The 22880-nt window shown below is 53.5% G+C and overlaps 1 protein-coding gene across 1 annotated transcript in view; it reads left to right on the forward strand.

Moving 5' to 3' along the window:
- LOC140396610 (rab GTPase-binding effector protein 2-like) overlaps positions 1-22790 on the forward strand; it is a 48769-nt gene extending 25979 nt beyond the window's left edge. The window contains exons 7-10 of the mRNA XM_072485406.1: positions 2480-2578; positions 21017-21148; positions 21230-21278; positions 22687-22790. Coding sequence (XP_072341507.1) covers positions 2480-2578; positions 21017-21148; positions 21230-21278; positions 22687-22790 — 384 coding nt within the window. The remainder of the gene's footprint in view (positions 1-2479; positions 2579-21016; positions 21149-21229; positions 21279-22686) is intronic.
- The last annotated feature ends 90 nt before the right edge of the window (positions 22791-22880 follow it).

Raw genomic sequence — 22880 nt, forward strand, 5'->3', positions numbered from 1 at the left:
TCCCCTCTCTCTCTCAGGGAGATATCTGTACACTGACTGGTGTCTCTCAGTCCCCTCTCTCTCAGGGAGATATCTGTACACTGACTGGTGTCTCTCAGTCCCCGTCTCTCTTTCAGGGAGATATCTGTACACTGACTGGTGTCTCTCAGTCCCCTCTCTCTCAGGGAGATATCTGTACACTGACTGGTGTCTCTCAGTCCCCCCTCTCTCTCTCAGGGAGATAACTGTACACTGACTGGTGTCTCTCAGTCCTCTCTCTCTCAGGGAGATATCTGTACACTGACTGGTGTCTCTCAGTCCCCTCTCTCTCAGGGAGATATCTGTACACTGACTGGTGTCTCTCAGTCCCCTCTCTCTCAGGGAGATATCTGTACACTGACTGGTGTCTCTCAGTTCCCTCTCTCTCGGGGAGATATCTGTACACTGACTGGTGTCTCTCAGTGCCCCCTCTCTCTCATGGAGAGATCTGTCCACTGACTGGTGTCTCTCAGTCCCCGTCTCTCTTTCAGGGAGATATCTGTACACTGACTGGTGTCTCTCAGTCCCCTCTCTCTCAGGGAGATATCTGTACACTGACTGGTGTCTCTCAGTCCCCTCTCTCTCAGGGAGATATCTGTACACTGACTGGTGTCTCTCAGTCCCCCCTCTCTCTCTCAGGGAGATAACTGTACACTGACTGGTGCCTCTCAGTCCCCCCTCTCTCTCTCAGGGAGATAACTGTACACTGACTGGTGTCTCTCAGTCCCCCCCTCTCTCTCAGGGAGATATCTGTACACTGACTGGTGTCTCTCAGTCCTCTCTCTCAGGGAGATATCTGTACACTGACTGGTGTCTCTCAGTCCCCCCTCTCTCTCAGGGAGATATCTGTACACTGACTGGTGTCTCTCAGTCCTCTCTCTCAGAGAGATATCTGTACACTGACTGGTGTCTCTCAGTCCCCCCTCTCTCTCAGGGAGATATCTGTACACTGACTGTTGTCTCTCAGTCCCCTCTCTCTCAGGGAGATATCTGTACACTGACTGGTGTCTCTCAGTCCCCTCTCTCTCTCAGGGAGATATCTGTACGCTGACTGGTGTCTCTCAGTCCCCTCTCTCTCTCAGGGAGATATCCGTACACTGACTGGTGTCTCTCAGTCCTCTCTTTCAGGGAGATATCTGTACACTGACTGGTGTCTCTCAGTCCCCTCTCTCTCTCAGGACGATATCTGTGCACTGACTGGTGTCTCTCAGTCCCCGCTCTCTCAGGGAGATATCTGTACACTGACTGGTGTCTCTCAGTCCCCTCTCACTCTCAGGGAGATATCTGTACACTGACTGGCGTCACTCAGTCCCCCCTCTCTCTCTCAGGGAGATATCTGTACACTGACTGGTGTCTCTCAGTCCCCTCTCTCTCAGGGAGATATCTGTACACTGACTGGAGTCTCTCAATCCCCTCTCTCTCTCAGGGAGATATCTGTACACTGACTGGTGTCTCTCAGTCCCCTCTCTCTCAGGGAGATATCTGTACACTGACTGGTGTCTCTCAATCCCCTCTCTCTCTCAGGGAGATATCTGTACACTGACTGGTGTCTCTCAGTCCCCTCTCTCTCAGGGAGATATCTGTACACTGACTGGTGTCTCTCAGTCCCCTCTCTCTCAGGGAGATATCTGTACACTGACTGGTGTCTCTCAGTCCCCTCTCTCTCTCCGGGAGATATCTGTACACTGACTGGTGTCTCTCAGTCCTCTCTCTCTCAGGGAGATATCTGTACACTGACTGGTGTCTCTCAGTCCCCTCTCTCTCTCAGGGAGATATCTGTACACTGACTGGTGTCTCTCTGTCCCCTCTCTCAGGGAGATATCTGTACACTGACTGGTGTCTCTCAGTCCCCTCTCTCAGGGAGATATCTGTACACTGACTGGAGTCTCTCAGTCCCCTCTCTCTCAGGGAGATATCTGTACACTGACTGGTGTCTCTCAGTCCCCTCTCTCAGGGAGATATCTGTACACTGACTGGAGTCTCTCAGTCCCCTCTCTCTCAGGGAGATATCTGTACACTGACTGGTGTCTCTCAGTCCCCTCTCTCTCTCTCAGGGAGTAATCTGTACACTGACTGGAGTCTCTCAGTCCCCGCTCTCTCAGGGAGATATCTGTACACTGACTGGTGTCTCTCAGTCCCCTCTCTCTCTCTCAGGGAGATATCTGTACACTGACTGGTGTCACTCAGTCCTCTCACTCTCAGGGAGATATCTGTACACTGACTGGTGTCTCTCAGTCCCCTCTCTCTCTCGGAGATATCTGTACACTGACTGGTGTCTCTCTGTCCCCTCTCTCTGGGAGATATCTGTACACTGACTGGTGTCTCTCAGTCCCCTCTCTCAGGGAGATATCTGTACACTGACTGGTGTCTCTCAGTCCCCGCTCTCTCCTTCACAAGCCTCATTTTGTGAGATTATTGTGGTGTTATGTACATTACAAACTGTTCTCACTTCTATATCCAGATTGCGTTGTTAAAGGAGAAAGTTGATTCCTCGGCGTTCGAGGTACAGACGATAAAGGAACTGTTCACAGAAACTCAGCGACGAACTCAGAGGCAGATGGTGAATTTACAATTTCAATTATCCCCCAAACTAATATCGCGGACAGTGGGATTAGTTTGTGGATTGATATAGGGCTATGTGGAGAGAGCGGGACAGTGGGATTAGTTTGGGATTGATACAGGGCTATGGGGAGAGAGCGGGACAGTGGGATTAGTTTGAGGACTGATACAGGGCCATGGGGAGAGAGCGGGGCCGTGGGATTAGTCTGTGATTGATACAGGGCTATGGGGAGAGAGTGGGACATTGGGATTAGTTTGGGGATTGATACAGGACTATGGGGAGAGAGTGGGGCAGTGGGATTGGTTTGGGATTGATACAGGGCTATGGGGAGAGAGTGGGGCAGTGGGATTAGTTTGGGATTGATACAGGGCTATGGGGTGAGAGCGGGACAGTGAGATTAGTTTGAGGACTGATACAGGGCTATGGGGATAGAGCGGGACAGTGGGATTAGTTTGGGATTGATACAGGGCTATGGGGAGAGCGCGGGGCCGTGGGATTAGTTTGTGATTGATACAGGGCTATGGGGAGAGAGTGGGGCAGTGGGATTAGTTTGGGATTGATGCAGGGCTATGGGGAGAGGACGGGGCAGTGGGATTAGTTTGGGGATTGATACAGGGCTATGGGGAGAGAGCGGGACATTGGGATTAGTTTGGGGATTGATAGAGGGCTATGGGGAGAGAGCGGGGCAGTGGGATCAGTTTGGGATTGGTACAGGGATATGGGGAGAGAGTGGGTCAGTGGGATTAGTTTGGGGATTAATATAGGGCTATGCGGAGAGAGTGGGGCAGTGGGATTAGTTTGGGATTGATACACGGCTATGGGGAGAGAGCAGGGCAGTGGGATGTTTGGGGATTGATACAGGGCTATGGGGAGAGAGTGGGGCAGTGGGATTAGTTTGGGATTGATACAGGGCTATGGGGAGGGAGCGGGACAGTGGGATTAGTTTGGGATTGATGCAGGGCTATGGGGAGAGGACGGGGCAGTGGGATTAGTTTGGGGATTGATACAGGGCTATGGGGAGAGCGCGGGGCAGTGGGATTAGTTTGCGGATTGATACAGGGCTATGGGAAGAGGAGCGGTGCAGTGGGATTAGTTTGTGGATTGATACAGGGCTATGGGGAGAGAGCGGGGCAGTGGGATTAGTTTGGGGGTTGATACAGGGCTATGGGGAGAGAGAGGGACAGTGGGATTAGTTTGGGGATTGATACAGGGCTATGGGGAGAGAGTGGGGCAGTGGGATTAGTTTGGGGATTGATACAGGACTATGGGGAGAGATCGGGACAGTGGGATTAGTTTGGGGATTGATATAGGACTATGGGAGAGAGTGCGGCAGTGGGATTAGTTTGGGGATTGATACAGGACTACGGGGAGAGAGTGGGGCAGTGGGATTAGATTGGGGATTGATACAGGACTCTGGGGAGAGAGCGGGGCAGTGGGATTAGTTCGGGGATTGATACAGGGCTATGGGGAGAGAACGGGGCAGTGGGATTAGTTTGGGATTGATACAGAGCTATGGGGATAGAGCGAGGCAGTGGGATTAGTTTGGGATTGATACAGGGCTATGGGGAGAGAGTGGGGCAGTGGGATTAGTTTGGGGATTGATACAGGGCTATGGAGAGAGAGTGGGGCAGTGGGATAGTTTGGGGATTGATACAGGACTATGGGGAGAGAGCGGGGCAGTGGGATAGTATGGGGTTTGATACAGGACTATGGGGAGAGAGCGGGGCAGTGGGATTAGTTTGGGGATTGATACAGGGCTATGGGAAGAGGAGCGGGGCAGTGGGATTAGTTTGTGGATTGATACAGGGCTATGGGGAGAGAGCGGGGCAGTGAGATTGGTTTGGGGGTTGATACAGGGCTATGGGGAGAGAGAGAGGCAGTGGGATTAGTTTGGGGATTGATACAGGGCTATGGGGAGAGAGTGGGGCAGTGGGATTAGTTTGGGGATTGATACAGGACTACGGGGAGAGAGTGGGGCAGTGGGATTAGATTGGGGATTGATACAGGACTCTGGCGAGAGAGCGGGGCAGTGGGATTAGTTCGGGGATTGATACAGGGCTATGGGGAGAGCGTGGGGCAGTGGGATTAGTTTGGGATTGATACAGAGCTATGGGGAGAGAGCGAGGCAGTGGGATTAGTTTAGGGATTGATACAGGGCTATGGGGAGAGAGTGGGGCAGCGGGATTAGTCTGGGATTGATACAGGGCTATGGGGAGAGAGCGGGACAGTGGGATTAGTTTGGGGATTGATACAGGGCTATGGGTAGTGATCGGGGCAGTGGGATTAGTTTGGGGATTGATACAGGGCTATGGGGAGAGAGTGGCAGTGGGATTAGTTTGGGGATTGATACAGGGCTATGGGGAGAGAGAGGGGCAGTGGGATTAGTTTAGGGATTGATACAGGGCTGTGGGGAGAGAGTGGGGCAGTGGGATTAGTTTGGGGATTGATACAGGACTATGGGGAGAGATCGGGACAGTGGGATTAGTTTGGGGATTGATACAGGGCTCTGGGGAGAGAGCGGGTCAGCGGGATTAGTCTGTGATTGATACAGGGCTATGGGGAGAGAGTGGGAGATTGGGATTAGTTTGGGGATTGATACAGGGCTATGGGGAGAGAGTGGGGCAGTGGGATTAGTTTGGGATTGGTACAGGGATATGGGGAGAGAGTAGGTCAGTGGGATTAGTTTGGGGATTAATATAGGGCTATGCGGAGAGAGTGGGCAGTGGGATTAGTTTGGTATTGATAGACGGCTATGGGGAGAGAGCGGGGCAGTGGGATTAGTTTGGGGATTGATACAGGGCTATGGGGAGAGAGTGGGGCAGTGGGATTAGTTTGGGGATTAATAGAGGGCTATGCGGAGAGAGTGGGGCAGTGGGAATAGTTTGGGGATTGACACGGCTATGGGGAGAGAGGGAGGTAGTGGGATTAGTTTGTGGATCGATACAGGGCTATAGGGAGAGAGCGGGGCAGTGGGATTAATCTGGGATTGATACAGGGCTATGGGGAGAGAGCGGGACAGTGGGATTAGTTTAGGGATTGATACAGGGCTATGGGGAGAGAGTGGGGCAGTGGGATTAGTTTGGGGATTGATACAGGGCTATGGGGAGAGAGAGGGGCAGTGGGATTAGTTTGGTGATTGATGCAGGGCTATGGGGAGAGAGTGGGGCAGTGGGATTAGTTTGGGGATTGATACAGGACGATGGGGAGAGATCGGGACAGTGGGATTAGTTTGGGGATTGATATAGGACTATGGGGAGAGAGTGGGGCAGTGGGATTAGTTTGGGGATTGATAGAGGACTCTGGGGAGAGAGCGGGGCAGTGGGATTAGTTCGGGGATTGATACAGGGCTATGGGGAGAGAGCGGGGCAGTGGGAATTGTTTGGGGATTGATACAGGGCTATGGGGGGAGAGCGGGGCAGTGGGTTTAGTTTGGGATTGATACAGGGCTATGGGGAGAGAGTGGGGCAGTGGGATTAGTTTGGGGATTGATACAGGGCTATGGGGAGAGAGCGGGGCAGTGGGATTAGTTTGGGGATTGATACAGGGCTATGGGGAGAGAGTGGGGCAGTGGAATTAGTTTGGGATTGATACAGGGCTATGGGGAGAGAGCGGGGCAGTAGGATTAGTTTGGGGATTGATACAGGGCTATGGGGAGAGAGCGGTGCAGTGGGATTAGTTTGGGATTGATACAGGGCTATTGGGAGAACGCGGGGCAGTGGGATTTGTTTGGGATTGATTTCGGGCTATGGGGAGAGAGTGGGGCAGTGGGAATAGTTTGGGGATTGATACCGGGCTATGGGGAGAGAGAAGGGCAGTGGGATTAGTTTGGGGATTGATACAGGACTATGGGGAGAGAGAGGGGCAGTGGGATTAGTTTGGGATTGATACAGGGCAATGGGGAGAGAGCGGGGCAGTGGGATTAGTTTGTGAATTGTTACATGGCTATGGGGAGAGAGTGGGGCAGTGGGATAGTTTGGGGATTGATACAGGGCTATGGGGAGAGAGAGGGGCAGTGGGATTAGTTTGGGATTGATACAGGGCTATGGGGAGAGAGCGGGGCAGTGGGATTAGTTTGGGGATTGATACAGGGCAATGGGGAGAGAGCGGGGCAGTGGGATTAGTTTGTGAATTGTTACATGGCTATGGGGAGAGAGTGGGGCAGTGGGATAGTTTGGGGATTGATACAGGGCTATGGGGAGAGAGTGGGGCAGTGGGATAGTTTGGGGATTGATACAGGGCTATGGGGAGAGAGTGGGAAAGTGGGATTAGTTTAGGGATTGATACAGGGCTATGGGGAGAGAGAAGGGCAGTGGGATTAGTTTGGGGATTGATACAGGGCTATGGGGAGAGAGAGGGGCAGTGGGATTAGTTTGTGAATTGTTACATGGCTATGGGGAGGGAGTGGGGCAGTGGGATAGTTTGGGGATTGATACAGGGCTATGGGGAGAGAGTGGGGCAGTGGGATAGTTTGGGGATTGATACAGGACTATGGGGAGAGAGCGGGCCAGTGGGATAGTATGGGGTTTGATACAGGACTATGGGGAGAGAGTGGGGCAGTGGGATTAGTTTGGGGATTGATACTGGGCTATGGGGAGTGCGCGGCGCAGTGGGATTAGTTTGGGGATTGATACAGGACTATGGGGAGAGCGCGGAGCAATGGGATCGGTTGGGGTTTGATACAGGACTATGGGGAGAGAGTGGGACAGTGGGATTAGTTTGGGGTTTGATACAGGACTATGGGGAGAGAGTGGGACAGTGGGATTAGTTTGGGGATTGATACAGGGCTATGGGGAGTGCGCGGGGCCGTGGGATTAGTTTCGGGATTGATCCAGGACTATGGGGAGAGCGCGGGGCAGTGGGATTAGTTTGGGATTGATACAGAGCTATGGGGATAGAGCGAGGCAGTGGGATTAGTTTGGGATTGATACAGGGCTATGGGGAGAGAGTGGGGCAGTGGGATTAGTTTGGGGATTGATACAGGGCTATGGGGAGAGATAGTGGCAGTGGGATTAGTTTGGGGATTGATACAGGGCTATGGGGCGAGAGCGGGACAGTGGGATTAGTTTGGGGATTGATACAGGGCTCTGGGGAGAGAGCGGGTCAGCGGGATTAGTTTGGGATTGATACAGGGCTATGGGGAGAGAGCGGGGCAGTGGGATTGGTTTGGGATTGATAAGGGCTATGGGGTGAGAGCGGGACAGTGGGATTAGTTTGAGGATTGATACAGGGCTATGGGAGAGAGTGGGGCAGTGGGATTAGTTTGGGGATTGATACAGGGCAATGGGGAGAGAGCGGGGCAGTGGGATTAGTTTGTGATTGATACAGGGCTATGGGGAGAGAGTGGGGCCCTGGAATTAGTCTGTGATTGATACAGGGCTATGGGGAGAGAGTGGGAGATTGGGATTAGTTTGGGGATTGATACAGGGCTATGGGGAGAGAGTGGGGCAGTGGGATAGTTTGGGGATTGATACAGGACTATGGGGAGAGAGTGGGGCAGTGGGATTAATTTGGGGATTGATACAGGGCTATGGGGAGAGAGTGGGGCAGTGGGATAGTTTGGGGATTGATACAGGACTATGGGGAGAGAGTGGGGCAGTGGGATAGTATGGGCTTTGATACAGGACTATGGGGAGAGAGCGGGGCAGTGGGATTAGTTTGGGGATTGATACAGGGCTATGGGAAGAGGAGCGGGGCAGTGGGATTAGTTTGTGGATTGATACAGGGCTATGGGGAGAGAGTGGGGCAGTGGGATTAGTTTGGGGGTTGATATAGGGCTATGGGGAGAGAGAGGGGCAGTGGGATTAGTTTGGGGATTGATACAGGACTACGGGGAGAGAGTGGGGCAGTGGGATTAGATTGGGGATTGATACAGGACTCCTGGGAGAGAGCGGGGCAGTGGGATTAGTTCAGGGATTGATACAGGGCTATGGAGAGAGCGCCCGGCAGTGGGATTAGTTTGGGATTGATACAGAGCTATGGGGAGAGAGCGAGGCAGTGGGATTAGTTTGGGGATTGATCCAGGACTATGGGGAGAGCGTGGGGCAGTGGGATTAGTTTGGGATTGACACAGGGCTATGGGGAGAGAGTGGTGCAGTGGGATTAGTTTGGGGATTGATACACGGCAATGGGGAGAGAGTGGGGCAGCGGGATTAGTTTGGGGATTGATACACGGCTATGGGGAGAGAGTGGGGCAGTGGGATTAGTTTGGGGATTGACACAGGGCTATGGGGAGAGAGCGGGGCAGTGGGATTAGTTTGGGGATTGATACAGGGCTATGGGGAGAGAGCGGGGCAGTGGGATTAGTTTCGGGATTGATACAGGGCTATGGGGTGAGAGCGGGGCAGTGGGATTAGTTTGGGGATTGATACACGGCTATGGGGAGAGAGTGGGACATGGATTAGTTTGGGATTGATACAGGGCTATGGGGTGGGAGTGGGGCAGTGGGATTAGTTTGGGGATTGATACAGGGCTATGGGGAGAGAGTGGGGCAGTGGGATTAGTTTGGGGATTGATACAGGGCTATGGGGAGAGAGTGGGATTAGTTTGGGGATTGATACAGGGCTATGGGGAGAGAGTGGGGCAGTGGGAATAGTTTGGGGTTTGATACAGGGCTATGGGGAGAGAGAGGGGCAGTGGGATTAGTTTGGGGATTGATACAGGGCTATGGGGAGAGAGAGGGGCAGTGGCATTCGTTTCGGGATTGATACAGGACTATTGGGAGAGAGTGGGGCAGTGGGATAGTTTGGGGATTGATACAGGACTATGGAGAGAGAGTGGGGCAGTGGGATTAGTTTGTGGATTGATACATGGCTATGGGGAGTGAGTGGGGCAGTGGGATAGTTTGGGGATTGATACAGTACTATGGGGAGAGAGTGGGGCAGTGGGATTAGTTTCGGGATTGATACAGGGCTACGGGGAGAGAGCGGGGCAGTGGGATAGTATGGGGTTTGATACAGGACTATTCGGAGAGAGTGGGGCAAAGGGATTAGTTTGGGGATTGATACAGGGCTATGGGGAGTGCATGGGGCAGTTGGATTACTTTGGGGATTGATACAGGACTATAGGGACAGCGCGGGGCAGTGGGACAGTTTGGGGATTGCTACTGGACTATGGGGAGAGAGTGGGACAGTGGGATTAGTTTGGCGTTTGATACAGGACTATGGGGAGAGAGTGGGGCTGTGGGATTAGTTTGGGAATTGATACAGGGCTATGGGGAGTGCACGGGAGAGTGGAATTAGTTTGGGGATTGATACAGGACTATGGGGAGAGCGCGGGGCAGTGGGATTAGTTTGGGATTGACATAGGGCTATGGGGAGAGACTGGGGCAGTGGGATTAGTTTGGGGATTGATACACGGCTATGGGGAGAGAGTGGGGCAGTGGGATTAGTTTGGGGATTGATTCACGGCTATGGGGAGAGAATGGGGCAGTGGGATTAGTTTGGAGATTGATACATGGCTATGGGGAGAGAGTGGGGCAGTGGGATAGTTTGGGGATTGATACAGGACTATGGGGAGAGAGTGGGGCAGTGGGATTAATTTGGGGATTGATACAGGGCTATGGGGAGAGAGTGGGGCAGTGGGATAGTTTGGGGATTGATACAGGACTATGGGGAGAGAGTGGGGCAGTGGGATTAGTTTCGGGATTGATACAGGGCTACGGGGAGAGAGCGGGGCAGTGGGATAGTATGGGGTTTGATACAGGACTATTCGGAGAGAGTGGGGCAGTGGGATTAGTTTGGGGATTGATACAGGGCTATGGGGAGTGCACGGGGCATTTGGATTAGTTTGAGGATTGATGCAGGACTATAGGGACAGCGCGGGGCTGTGGGATTAGTTTGGGGATTGATACAGGGCTATGGGGAGTGCACGGGAGAGTGGAATTAGTTTGGGGATTGATACAGGACTATGGGGAGAGCGCGGGGCAGTGGGATTAGTTTGGGATTGACACAGGGCTATGGGGAGAGACTGGGGCAGTGGGATTAGTTTGGGGATTGATACACGGCTATGGGGAGAGAGTGGAGCAGCGGGATTAGTTTGGGGATTGAATCACGGCTATGGGGAGAGAATGGGGCAGTGGGATTAGTTTGGAGATTGACACAGGGCTATGGGGAGAGAGCGGGGCCGTGGGATTAGTTTGGGGATTGATACACGGCTATGGGGAGAGAGCGGGGCAGTGGGATTAGTTTGGGGATTGATACACGGCTATGGGGAGAGAGTGGGGCAGTGGGATTAGTTAGGGATTGATACAGGGCTATGGGGAGAGAGTGGGGCAGTGGGATTAGTTTGGGGATTGATACAGGGCTATGGGACGAGAGTGGGGCAGTGGGATTAGTTTGGGGATTGATACAGGGCTATGGGGAGAGAGTGGGATTAGTTTGGGGATTGTTACAGGGCTATGGGGAGTGCACGGGGCAGTGGGATTAGTTTGGGGATTGATACAGGGCTATGGGGAGTGCGCGGGGCAGTGGGATTAGTTTGGGGATTGATACAGGGCTATGGGGAGAGAGCGGGGCAGTGGGATTAATTTGAGGATTGATACAGGGCTATGGGGAGAGAGTGGGGCAGTGGGATTAGTTTGGGATTGACACAGGGCTATGGGGAGAGAGTGGAGCAGTGGGATTAGTTTGGGGATTGATACAGGGCTATGGGCAGAGAGTGGGACAGTGGGATTAGTTTGGGGATTGATACAGGGCTATGGGGAGAGAGTGGGGCAGTGGGCTTAGTTTGGGGATTGATACAGGGCTATGGGGAGAGAGCGGGGCAGTGGGATTAGTTTGGGATTGATACAGGGCTATGGGGAGAGAGTGGGACAGTGGGATTAGTTTGGGGATTGATACAGGGCTATGGGGAGAGAGCGGGGCAGTGGTATTAGTTTGGGGATTGATACAGGGCTATGGGGAGAGAGCGGGACAGTGGGATTAGTTTGGGGATTGATACAGGGCTATGGGGATAGAGCGGGACAGTGGGATTAGTTTGGGATTGATACAGGGCTATGGGGAGAGCGCGGGGCCGTGGGATTAGTTTGTGATTGATACAGGTCTATGGGGAGAGAGTGGGGCAGTGGGATTAGTTTGGGATTGATGCAGGGCTATGGGGAGAGGACGGGGCAGTGGGATTAGTTTGGGGATTGATACAGGGCTATGGGGAGAGAGCGGGACATTGGGATTAGTTTGGGGATTGATAGAGGGCTATGGGGAGAGAGCGGGGCAGTGGGATCAGTTTGGGATTGGTACAGGGATATGGGGAGAGAGTGGGTCAGTGGGATTAGTTTGGGGATTAATATAGGGCTATGCGGAGAGAGTGGGGCAGTGGGATTAGTTTGGGATTGATACACGGCTATGGGGAGAGAGCAGGGCAGTGGGATGTTTGGGGATTGATACAGGGCTATGGGGAGAGAGTGGGGCAGTGGGATTAGTTTGGGATTGATACAGGGCTATGGGGAGGGAGCGGGACAGTGGGATTAGTTTGGGATTGATGCAGGGCTATGGGGAGAGGACGGGGCAGTGGGATTAGTTTGGGGATTGATACAGGGCTATGGGGAGAGCGCGGGGCAGTGGGATTAGTTTGGGGATTGATACAGGGCTATGGGAAGAGGAGCGGTGCAGTGGGATTAGTTTGTGGATTGATACAGGGCTATGGGGAGAGAGCGGGGCAGTGGGATTAGTTTGGGGGTTGATACAGGGCTATGGGGAGAGAGAGGGACAGTGGGATTAGTTTGGGGATTGATACAGGGCTATGGGGAGAGAGTGGGGCAGTGGGATTAGTTTGGGGATTGATACAGGACTATGGGGAGAGATCGGGACAGTGGGATTAGTTTGGGGATTGATATAGGACTATGGGAGAGAGTGCGGCAGTGGGATTAGTTTGGGGATTGATACAGGACTACGGGGAGAGAGTGGGGCAGTGGGATTAGATTGGGGATTGATACAGGACTCTGGGGAGAGAGCGGGGCAGTGGGATTAGTTCGGGGATTGATACAGGGCTATGGGGAGAGAGCGGGGCAGTGGGATTAGTTTGGGATTGATACAGAGCTATGGGGATAGAGCGAGGCAGTGGGATTAGTTTGGGATTGATACAGGGCTATGGGGAGAGTGTGGGGCAGTGGGATTAGTTTGGGGATTGATACAGGGCTATGGAGAGAGAGTGGGGCAGTGGGATAGTTTGGGGATTGATACAGGACTATGGGGAGAGAGCGGGGCAGTGGGATAGTATGGGGTTTGATACAGGACTATGGGGAGAGAGCGGGGCAGTGGGATTAGTTTGGGGATTGATACAGGGCTATGGGAAGAGGAGCGGGGCAGTGGGATTAGTTTGTGGATTGATACAGGGCTATGGGGAGAGAGCGGGGCAGTGAGATTGGTTTGGGGGTTGATACAGGGCTATGGGGAGAGAGAGGGGCAGTGGGATTAGTATGGGGATTGATACAGGGCTATGGGGAGAGAGTGGGGCAGTGGGATTAGTTTGGGGATTGATACAGGACTACGGGGAGAGAGTGGGGCAGTGGGATTAGATTGGGGATTGATACAGGACTCTGGGGAGAGAGCGGGGCAGTGGGATTAGTTCGGGGATTGATACAGGGCTATGGGGAGAGCGTGGGGCAGTGGGATTAGTTTGGGATTGATACAGAGCTATGGGGAGAGAGCGAGGCAGTGGGATTAGTTTAGGGATTGATACAGGGCTATGGGGAGAGAGTGGGGCAGCGGGATTAGTCTGGGATTGATACAGGGCTATGGGGAGAGAGCGGAACAGTGGGATTAGTTTGGGGATTGATACAGGGCTATGGGTAGTGATCGGAGTAGTGGGATTAGTTTGGGGATTGATACAGGGCTATGGGGAGAGAGTGGCAGTGGGATTAGTTTGGGGATTGATACAGGGCTATGGGGAGAGAGAGGGGCAGTGGGATTAGTTTAGGGATTGATACAGGGCTGTGGGGAGAGAGTGGGGCAGTGGGATTAGTTTGGGGATTGATACAGGACTATGGGGAGAGATCGGGACAGTGGGATTAGTTTGGGGATTGATACAGGGCTCTGGGGAGAGAGCGGGTCAGCGGGATTAGTCTGTGATTGATACAGGGCTATGGGGAGAGAGTGGGAGATTGGGATTAGTTTGGGGATTGATACAGGGCTATGGGGAGAGAGTGGGGCAGTGGGATTAGTTTGGGATTGGTACAGGGATATGGGGAGAGAGTAGGTAAGTGGGATTAGTTTGGGGATTAATATAGGGCTATGCGGAGAGAGTGGGCAGTGGGATTAGTTTGGTATTGATAGACGGCTATGGGGAGAGAGCGGGGCAGTGGGATTAGTTTGGGGATTGATACAGGGCTATGGGGAGAGAGTGGGGCAGTGGGATTAGTTTGGGGATTAATAGAGGGCTATGCGGAGAGAGTGGGGCAGTGGGAATAGTTTGGGGATTGACACGGCTATGGGGAGAGAGGGAGGTAGTGGGATTAGTTTGTGGATCGATACAGGGCTATAGGGAGAGAGCGGGGCAGTGGGATTAATCTGGGATTGATACAGGACTATGGGGAGAGAGCGGGACAGTGGGATTAGTTTAGGGATTGATACAGGGCTATGGGGAGAGTGGGGCAGTGGGATTAGTTTGGGGATTGATACAGGGCTATGGGGAGAGAGAGGGGCAGTGGGATTAGTTTGGTGATTGATGCAGAGCTATGGGGAGAGAGTGGGGCAGTGGGATTAGTTTGGGGATTGATACAGGACGATGGGGAGAGATCGGGACAGTGGGATTAGTTTGGGGATTGATATAGGACTATGGGGAGAGAGTGGGGCAGTGGGATTAGTTTGGGGATTGATAGAGGACTCTGGGGAGAGAGCGGGGCAGTGGGATTAGTTCGGGGATTGATACAGGGCTATGGGGAGAGAGCGGGGCAGTGGGAATAGTTTGGGGATTGATACAGGGCTATGGGGGGAGAGCGGGGCAGTGGGTTTAGTTTGGGATTGATACAGGGCTATGGGGAGAGAGTGGGGCAGTGGGATTAGTTTGGGGATTGATACAGGGCTATGGGGAGAGAGCGGGGCAGTGGGATTAGTTTGGGGATTGATACAGGGCTATGGGGAGGGAGTGGGGCAGTGGAATTAGTTTGGGATTGATACAGGGCTATGGGGAGAGAGCGGGGCAGTAGGATTAGTTTGGGGATTGATACAGGGCTATGGGGAGAGAGCGGTGCAGTGGGATTAGTTTGGGATTGATACAGGGCTATTGGGAGAACGCGGGGCAGTGGGATTTGTTTGGGATTGATTTCGGGCTATGGGGAGAGAGTGGGGCAGTGGGAATAGTTTGGGGATTGATACCGGGCTATGGGGAGAGAGAAGGGCAGTGGGATTAGTTTGGGGATTGATACAGGACTATGGGGAGAGAGAGGGGCAGTGGGATTAGTTTGGGATTGATACAGGGCAATGGGGAGAGAGCGGGGCAGTGGGATTAGTTTGTGAATTGTTACATGGCTATGGGGAGAGAGTGGGGCAGTGGGATAGTTTGGGGATTGATACAGGGCTATGGGGAGAGAGAGGGGCAGTGGGATTAGTTTGGGATTGATACAGGGCAATGGGGAGAGAGCGGGGCAGTGGGATTAGTTTGTGAATTGTTACATGGCTATGGGGAGAGAGTGGGGCAGTGGGATAGTTTGGGGATTGATACAGGGCTATGGGGAGAGAGTGGGGCAGTGGGATAGTTTGGGGATTGATACAGGGCTATGGGGAGAGAGTGGGGCAGTGGGATAGTTTGGCGATTGATACAGGGCTATGGGGAGAGAGTGGGGCAGTGGGATTAGTTTGGGGATTGATACAGGGCTTTGGGGAGAGAGTGGGGCAGTGGGATAGTTTGGGGATTGATACAGGGCTATGGGGAGAGAGTGGGGCAGTGGGATAGTTTGGGGATTGATACAGGGCTATGGGGAGAGAGTGGGACAGTGGGATTAGTTTAGGGATTGATACAGGGCTATGGGGAGAGAGAAGGGCAGTGGGATTAGTTTGGGGATTGATACAGGGCAATGGGGAGAGAGATGGGCAGTGGGATTAGTTTGTGAATTGTTACATGGCTATGGGGAGAGAGTGGGGCAGTGGGATAGTTTGGGGATTGATACAGGGCTATGGGGAGAGAGTGGGGCAGTGGGATAGTTTGGGGATTGATACAGGACTATGGGGAGAGAGCGGGCCAGTGGGATAGTATGGGGTTTGATACAGGACTATGGGGAGAGAGTGGGGCAGTGGGATTAGTTTGGGGATTGATACAGGGCTATGTGGAGTGCGCGGGGCAGTGGGATTAGTTTGGGGATTGATACAGGACTATGGGGAGAGCGCGGAGCAATGGGATCGGTTGGGGTTTGATACAGGACTATGGGGAGAGAGTGGGACAGCGGGATTAGTTTGGGGTTTGATACAGGACTATGGGGAGAGAGTGGGACAGTGGGATTAGTTTGGGGATTGATACAGGGCTATGGGGAGTGCGCGGGGCCGTGGGATTAGTTTCGGGATTGATCCAGGACTATGGGGAGAGCGCGGGGCAGTGGGATTAGTTTGGGATTGATACAGAGCTATGGGGATAGAGCGAGGCAGTGGGATTAGTTTGGGATTGATACAGGGCTATGGGGAGAGAGTGGGGCAGTGGGATTAGTTTGGGGATTGATACAGGGCTATGGGGAGAGATAGTGGCAGTGGGATTAGTTTGGGGATTGATACAGGGCTATGGGGCGAGAGCGGGACAGTGGGATTAGTTTGGGGATTGATACAGGGCTCTGGGGAGAGAGCGGGTCAGCGGGATTAGTTTGGGATTGATACAGGGCTATGGGGAGAGAGCGGGGCAGTGGGATTGGTTTGGGATTGATAAGGGCTATGGGGTGAGAGCGGGACAGTGGGATTAGTTTGAGGATTGATACAGGGCTATGGGAGAGAGTGGGGCAGTGGGATTAGTTTGGGGATTGATACAGGGCAATGGGGAGAGAGCGGGGCAGTGGGATTAGTTTGTGATTGATACAGGGCTATGGGGAGAGAGTGGGGCCTTGGAATTAGTCTGTGATTGATACAGGGCTATGGGGAGAGAGTGGGAGATTGGGATTAGTTTGGGGATTGATACAGGGCTATGGGGAGAGAGTGGGGCAGTGGGATAGTTTGGGGATTGATACAGGACTATGGGGAGAGAGTGGGGCAGTGGGATTAATTTGGGGATTGATACAGGGCTATGGGGAGAGAGTGGGGCAGTGGGATAGTTTGGGGATTGATACAGGACTATGGGGAGAGAGTGGGGCAGTGGGATAGTATGGGCTTTGATACAGGACTATGGGGAGAGAGCGGGGCAGTGGGATTAGTTTGGGGATTGATACAGGGCTATGGGAAGAGGAGCGGGGCAGTGGGATTAGTTTGTGGATTGATACAGGGCTATGGGGAGAGAGTGGGGCAGTGGGATTAGTTTGGGGGTTGATACAGGGCTATGGGGAGAGAGAGGGGCAGTGGGATTAGTTTGGGGATTGATACAGGACTACGGGGAGAGAGTGGGGCAGTGGGATTAGATTGGGGATTGATACAGGACTCCTGGGAGAGAGCGGGGCAGTGGGATTAGTTCAGGGATTGATACAGGGCTATGGAGAGAGCGCCCGGCAGTGGGATTAGTTTGGGATTGATACAGAGCTATGGGGAGAGAGCGAGGCAGTGGGATTAGTTTGGGGATTGATCCAGGACTATGGGGAGAGCGTGGGGCAGTGGGATTAGTTTGGGATTGACACAGGGCTATGGGGAGAGAGTGGTGCAGTGGGATTAGTTTGGGGATTGATACACGGCTATGGGGAGAGAGTGGGGCAGCGGGATTAGTTTGGGGATTGATACACGGCTATGGGGAGAGAGTGGGGCAGTGGGATTAGTTTGGGGATTGACACAGGGCTATGGGGAGAGAGCGGGGCAGTGGGATTAGTTTGGGGATTGATACAGGGCTATGGGGAGAGAGCGGGGCAGTGGGATTAGTTTCGGGATTGATACAGGGCTATGGGGTGAGAGCGGGGCAGTGGGATTAGTTTGGGGATTGATACACGGCTATGGGGAGAGAGTGGGACATGGATTAGTTTGGGATTGATACAGGGCTATGGGGTGGGAGTGGGGCAGTGGGATTAGTTTGGGGATTGATACAGGGCTATGGGGAGAGAGTGGGGCAGTGGGATTAGTTTGGGGATTGATACAGGGCTATGGGGAGAGAGTGGGATTAGTTTGGGGATTGATACAGGGCTATGGGGAGAGAGTGGGGCAGTGGGAATAGTTTGGGGTTTGATACAGGGCTATGGGGAGAGAGAGGGGCAGTGGGATTAGTTTGGGGATTGATACAGGGCTATGGGGAGAGAGAGGGGCAGTGGCATTCGTTTCGGGATTGATACAGGACTATTGGGAGAGAGTGGGGCAGTGGGATAGTTTGGGGATTGATACAGGACTATGGAGAGAGAGTGGGGCAGTGGGATTAGTTTGTGGATTGATACATGGCTATGGGGAGTGAGTGGGGCAGTGGGATAGTTTGGGGATTGATACAGTACTATGGGGAGAGAGTGGGGCAGTGGGATTAATTTGGGGATTGATACAGGGCTATGGTGAGAGAGTGTGGCAGTGGGATAGTTTGGGGATTGATACAGGACTATGGGGAGAGAGTGGGGCAGTGGGATTAGTTTCGGGATTGATACAGGGCTACGGGGAGAGAGCGGGGCAGTGGGATAGTATGGGGTTTGATACAGGACTATTCGGAGAGAGTGGGGCAAAGGGATTAGTTTGGGGATTGATACAGGGCTATGGGGAGTGCATGGGGCAGTTGGATTACTTTGGGGATTGATACAGGACTATAGGGACAGCGCGGGGCAGTGGGACAGTTTGGGGATTGCTACTGGACTATGGGGAGAGAGTGGGACAGTGGGATTAGTTTGGCGTTTGATACAGGACTATGGGGAGAGAGTGGGGCTGTGGGATTAGTTTGGGAATTGATACAGGGCTATGGGGAGTGCACGGGAGAGTGGAATTAGTTTGGGGATTGATACAGGACTATGGGGAGAGCGCGGGGCAGTGGGATTAGTTTGGGATTGACATAGGGCTATGGGGAGAGACTGGGGCAGTGGGATTAGTTTGGGGATTGATACACGGCTATGGGGAGAGAGTGGGGCAGTGGGATTAGTTTGGGGATTGATTCACGGCTATGGGGAGAGAATGGGGCAGTGGGATTAGTTTGGAGATTGATACATGGCTATGGGGAGAGAGTGGGGCAGTGGGATAGTTTGGGGATTTATACAGGACTATGGGGAGAGAGTGGGGCAGTGGGATTAATTTGGGGATTGATACAGGGCTATGGGGAGAGAGTGGGGCAGTGGGATAGTTTGGGGATTGATACAGGACTATGGGGAGAGAGTGGGGCAGTGGGATTAGTTTCGGGATTGATACAGGGCTACGGGGAGAGAGCGGGGCAGTGGGATAGTATGGGGTTTGATACAGGACTATTCGGAGAGAGTGGGGCAGTGGGATTAGTTTGGGGATTGATACAGGGCTATGGGGAGTGCACGGGGCATTTGGATTAGTTTGGGGATTGATGCAGGACTATAGGGACAGCGCGGGGCTGTGGGATTAGTTTGGGGATTGATACAGGGCTATGGGGAGTGCACGGGAGAGTGGAATTAGTTTGGGGATTGATACAGGACTATGGGGAGAGCGCGGGGCAGTGGGATTAGTTTGGGATTGACACAGGGCTATGGGGAGAGACTGGGGCAGTGGGATTAGTTTGGGGATTGATACACGGCTATGGGGAGAGAGTGGAGCAGCGGGATTAGTTTGGGGATTGAATCACGGCTATGGGGAGAGAATGGGGCAGTGGGATTAGTTTGGAGATTGACACAGGGCTATGGGGAGAGAGCGGGGCCGTGGGATTAGTTTGGGGATTGATACACGGCTATGGGGAGAGAGCGGGGCAGTGGGATTAGTTTGGGGATTGATACACGGCTATGGGGAGAGAGTGGGGCAGTGGGATTAGTTAGGGATTGATACAGGGCTATGGGGAGAGAGTGGGGCAGTGGGATTAGTTTGGGGATTGATACAGGGCTATGGGGTGAGAGCGGGGCAGTGGGATTAGTTAGGGATTGATACAGGGCTATGGGGAGAGAGTGGGGCAGTGGGATTAGTTTGGGGATTGATACAGGGCTATGGGACGAGAGTGGGGCAGTGGGATTAGTTTGGGGATTGATACAGGGCTATGGGGAGAGAGTGGGATTAGTTTGGGGATTGTTACAGGGCTATGGGGAGTGCACGGGGCAGTGGGATTAGTTTGGGGATTGATACAGGGCTATGGGGAGTGCGCGGGGCAGTGGGATTAGTTTGGGGATTGATACAGGGCTATGGGGAGAGAGCGGGGCAGTGGGATTAATTTGAGGATTGATACAGGGCTATGGGGAGAGAGTGGGGCAGTGGGATTAGTTTGGGATTGACACAGGGCTATGGGGAGAGAGTGGAGCAGTGGGATTAGTTTGGGGATTGATACAGGGCTATGGGCAGAGAGTGGGACAGTGGGATTAGTTTGGGGATTGATACAGGGCTATGGGGAGAGAGTGGGGCAGTGGGCTTAGTTTGGGGATTGATACAGGGCTATGGGGAGAGAGCGGGCAGTGGGATTAGTTTGGGATTGATACAGGGCTATGGGGAGAGAGTGGGACAGTGGGATTAGTTTGGGGATTGATACAGGGCTATGGGGAGAGAGCGGGGCAGTGGGATTAGTTTGGGGATTGATACAGGGCTATGGGGAGAGAGCGGGACAGTGGGATTAGTTTGGGGATTGATACAGGGCTATGGGGAGAGAGCGGGGCAGTGGGATTAGTTGGGGATTGATACAGGGCTATGGGGAGAGAGCGGGGCAGTGAGATTAGTTGGGGATTGATACAGGGCTATGGGGAGAGAGTGCGGCAGTGGGATTAGTTTGGGGATTGATACAGGGCTATGGGGAGATGGGCAGTGGGATTAGTTTGGGGATTGATACAGGGCTATGGGGAGAGAGTGGGGCAGTGGGATTAGTTTGGGGATTGATACAGGGCTATGGGGAGAGAGTGGGACAGTGGGATTAGTTTGGGATTGATACAGGGCTATGGGGAGAGCGCGGGGCAGTGGGATTAGTTTGGGGATTGATACAGGGCTATGGGGAGAGCGGGACAGTGGGATTAGTTTGGGGATTGATACAGGGCTATGGGGAGAGAGCGGGACAGTGGGAGTTGGAGAGCGGGATTTAGGATAGGAGCGAGGGTGTAGGGAATATTGGGACATTGCCTAAATAAGTGAGGGTGATGTAGAGGGGTGTCCAGACCGTTGGATGGAGAGAGAGAGGTTTGGACTGACAGACTGTTCCAAATTAGCTCTCAGCCCTCCTCTCCGCGCCCCCCCCCCCCCCCCCCGCCCACACTCACTCTCTCTCCCTCTGCGACCACAGGTACAGGTGATGGTGACACAGAAGGAGCTGAGTCAGCAGAACAGGCTGCTGCTTCGGGAGAACCAGTCGCTGAAGCTCTACCCCAGCCTGTGGAACAAGGCCGAAGATTGCCCGAACCCTGCCACAGGCCAGGTGAGGCCTGGATTAAGATAACAAAGCCTTGCCTCCTCCTGACGCACCTGTCCTCACACTCTCTCTCATTCATCCCCACAGGGAGTTAGAGTTTTGCCAGCGCAGAGCGTGTGCCCAGAGGAGAACGCTGGTAAGTCCACCATTTTAATGGAGATTCGGCAATGACTGATCAGTATTTACCACTTTATGATCCTCCCAACCCCTATCTGTGCCACCTCCTCCCTCCCCTCCAACCCTCCCTATCTCTGTAACCTCCTCCCTCCCCGACAACCCTCCCTATATCTGTAACCTCCTCCCTCCCCTCCAACCCTCCCTATCTCTATAACCTCCTCCCTCCCCGACAACCCTCCCTATCTCTGTAACCTCCTCCAGCCCCTACAACTCTCCCTATCTCTGTAACCTCCTCCAGCCCCTACAACCCTCCCTATCTCTGTAACGTCCTCCAGCCCCTACAACCCTCCCTATCTCTGTAACCTCCTCCAGCCCCTACAACCCTCCCTATCTCTGTAACGTCCTCCAGCCCCTACAACCCTCCCTATCTCTGTAACCTTGCCCCTCCCCACCCCTTCAACACTTCCTATCTTTGTAACCTCCTTCAATTCTGTGTCCAGTTCTGGTCTGGTTAGTCCACACTGGGAGCACTGTGTACAGTTCTGGTCTGGTTAGACCACACTGGGAGCACTGTGTACAGTTCTGGTCTGGTTAGACCACACTGGGAGCACTGTGTACAGTTCTGGTCTGGTTAGACCACACTGGGAGCACTGTGTACAGTTCTGGTCTGGTTAGACCACACTGGGAGCACTGTGTACAGTTCTGGTCTGGTTAGACCACACTGGGAGCGCTGTGTACAGTTCTGGTCCGGTTAAACCACACTGGGAGCGCTGTGTACAGTTCTGGTCCGGTTAAACCACACTAGGAGCGCTGTGTACAGTTCTGGTCTGGTTAGACCACACTGGGAGCTCTGTGTACAGTTCTGGTCTGGTTAGACCACACTGGGAGCACTGTGTACAGTTCTGGTCTGGTTAGACCACACGGGGAGCACTGTGTACAGTTCTGGTCTGGTTAGACCACACTGGGAGCACATTGTACAGTTCTGGTCTGGTTAGACCACACTGGGAGCACTGTGTACAGTTCTGGTCTGGTTAGACCACACGGGGAGCACTGTGTACAGTTCTGGTCCGGTTAGACCACACTGGGAGCACTGTGTACAGTTCTGGTCTGGTTAGACCACACTGGGAGCACTGTGTACAGTTCTGGTCTGGGTAGACCACACAGGGAGCACTGTGTACAGTTCTGGTCCGGTTAGACCACACTGGGAGCACTGTGTACAGTTCTGGTCTGGTTAGACCACACTGGGAGCGCTGTGTACAGTTCTGGTCTGGGTAGACCACACTGGGAGCTCTGTGTACAGTTCTGGTCCGGTTATCAGTTGCAGTTAATTAAGTGACGTATTTAGTGATGGCTGACCGAGTTACGACTCAGGTGAAAAATACTCCCCTTCCTCTCTCTCTTTCTCACTCTCCCCATTTCTCTCCAAGCCTCTCCAGTTTGTGAAGAGCCACATGCACCGGGAGCTGGACCCTCACCCGACCGGAGCAGTGAGGTGAGACAGCAACACCACGCGTCGGACACCCTCGGCTGAACGCCAGGCTTGACAGGAGCAGGAGGAGACCATCTGCGCAGTCGCGCCTTCCCCACCCTGAAGCGGGCCAGTGGCTGAGCCCCTCCCCCA

Source organism: Scyliorhinus torazame, chromosome 19 (genome assembly GCF_047496885.1).
Source record: "Scyliorhinus torazame isolate Kashiwa2021f chromosome 19, sScyTor2.1, whole genome shotgun sequence".
NCBI classification, from domain to species: Eukaryota; Metazoa; Chordata; class Chondrichthyes; order Carcharhiniformes; family Scyliorhinidae; genus Scyliorhinus; species Scyliorhinus torazame.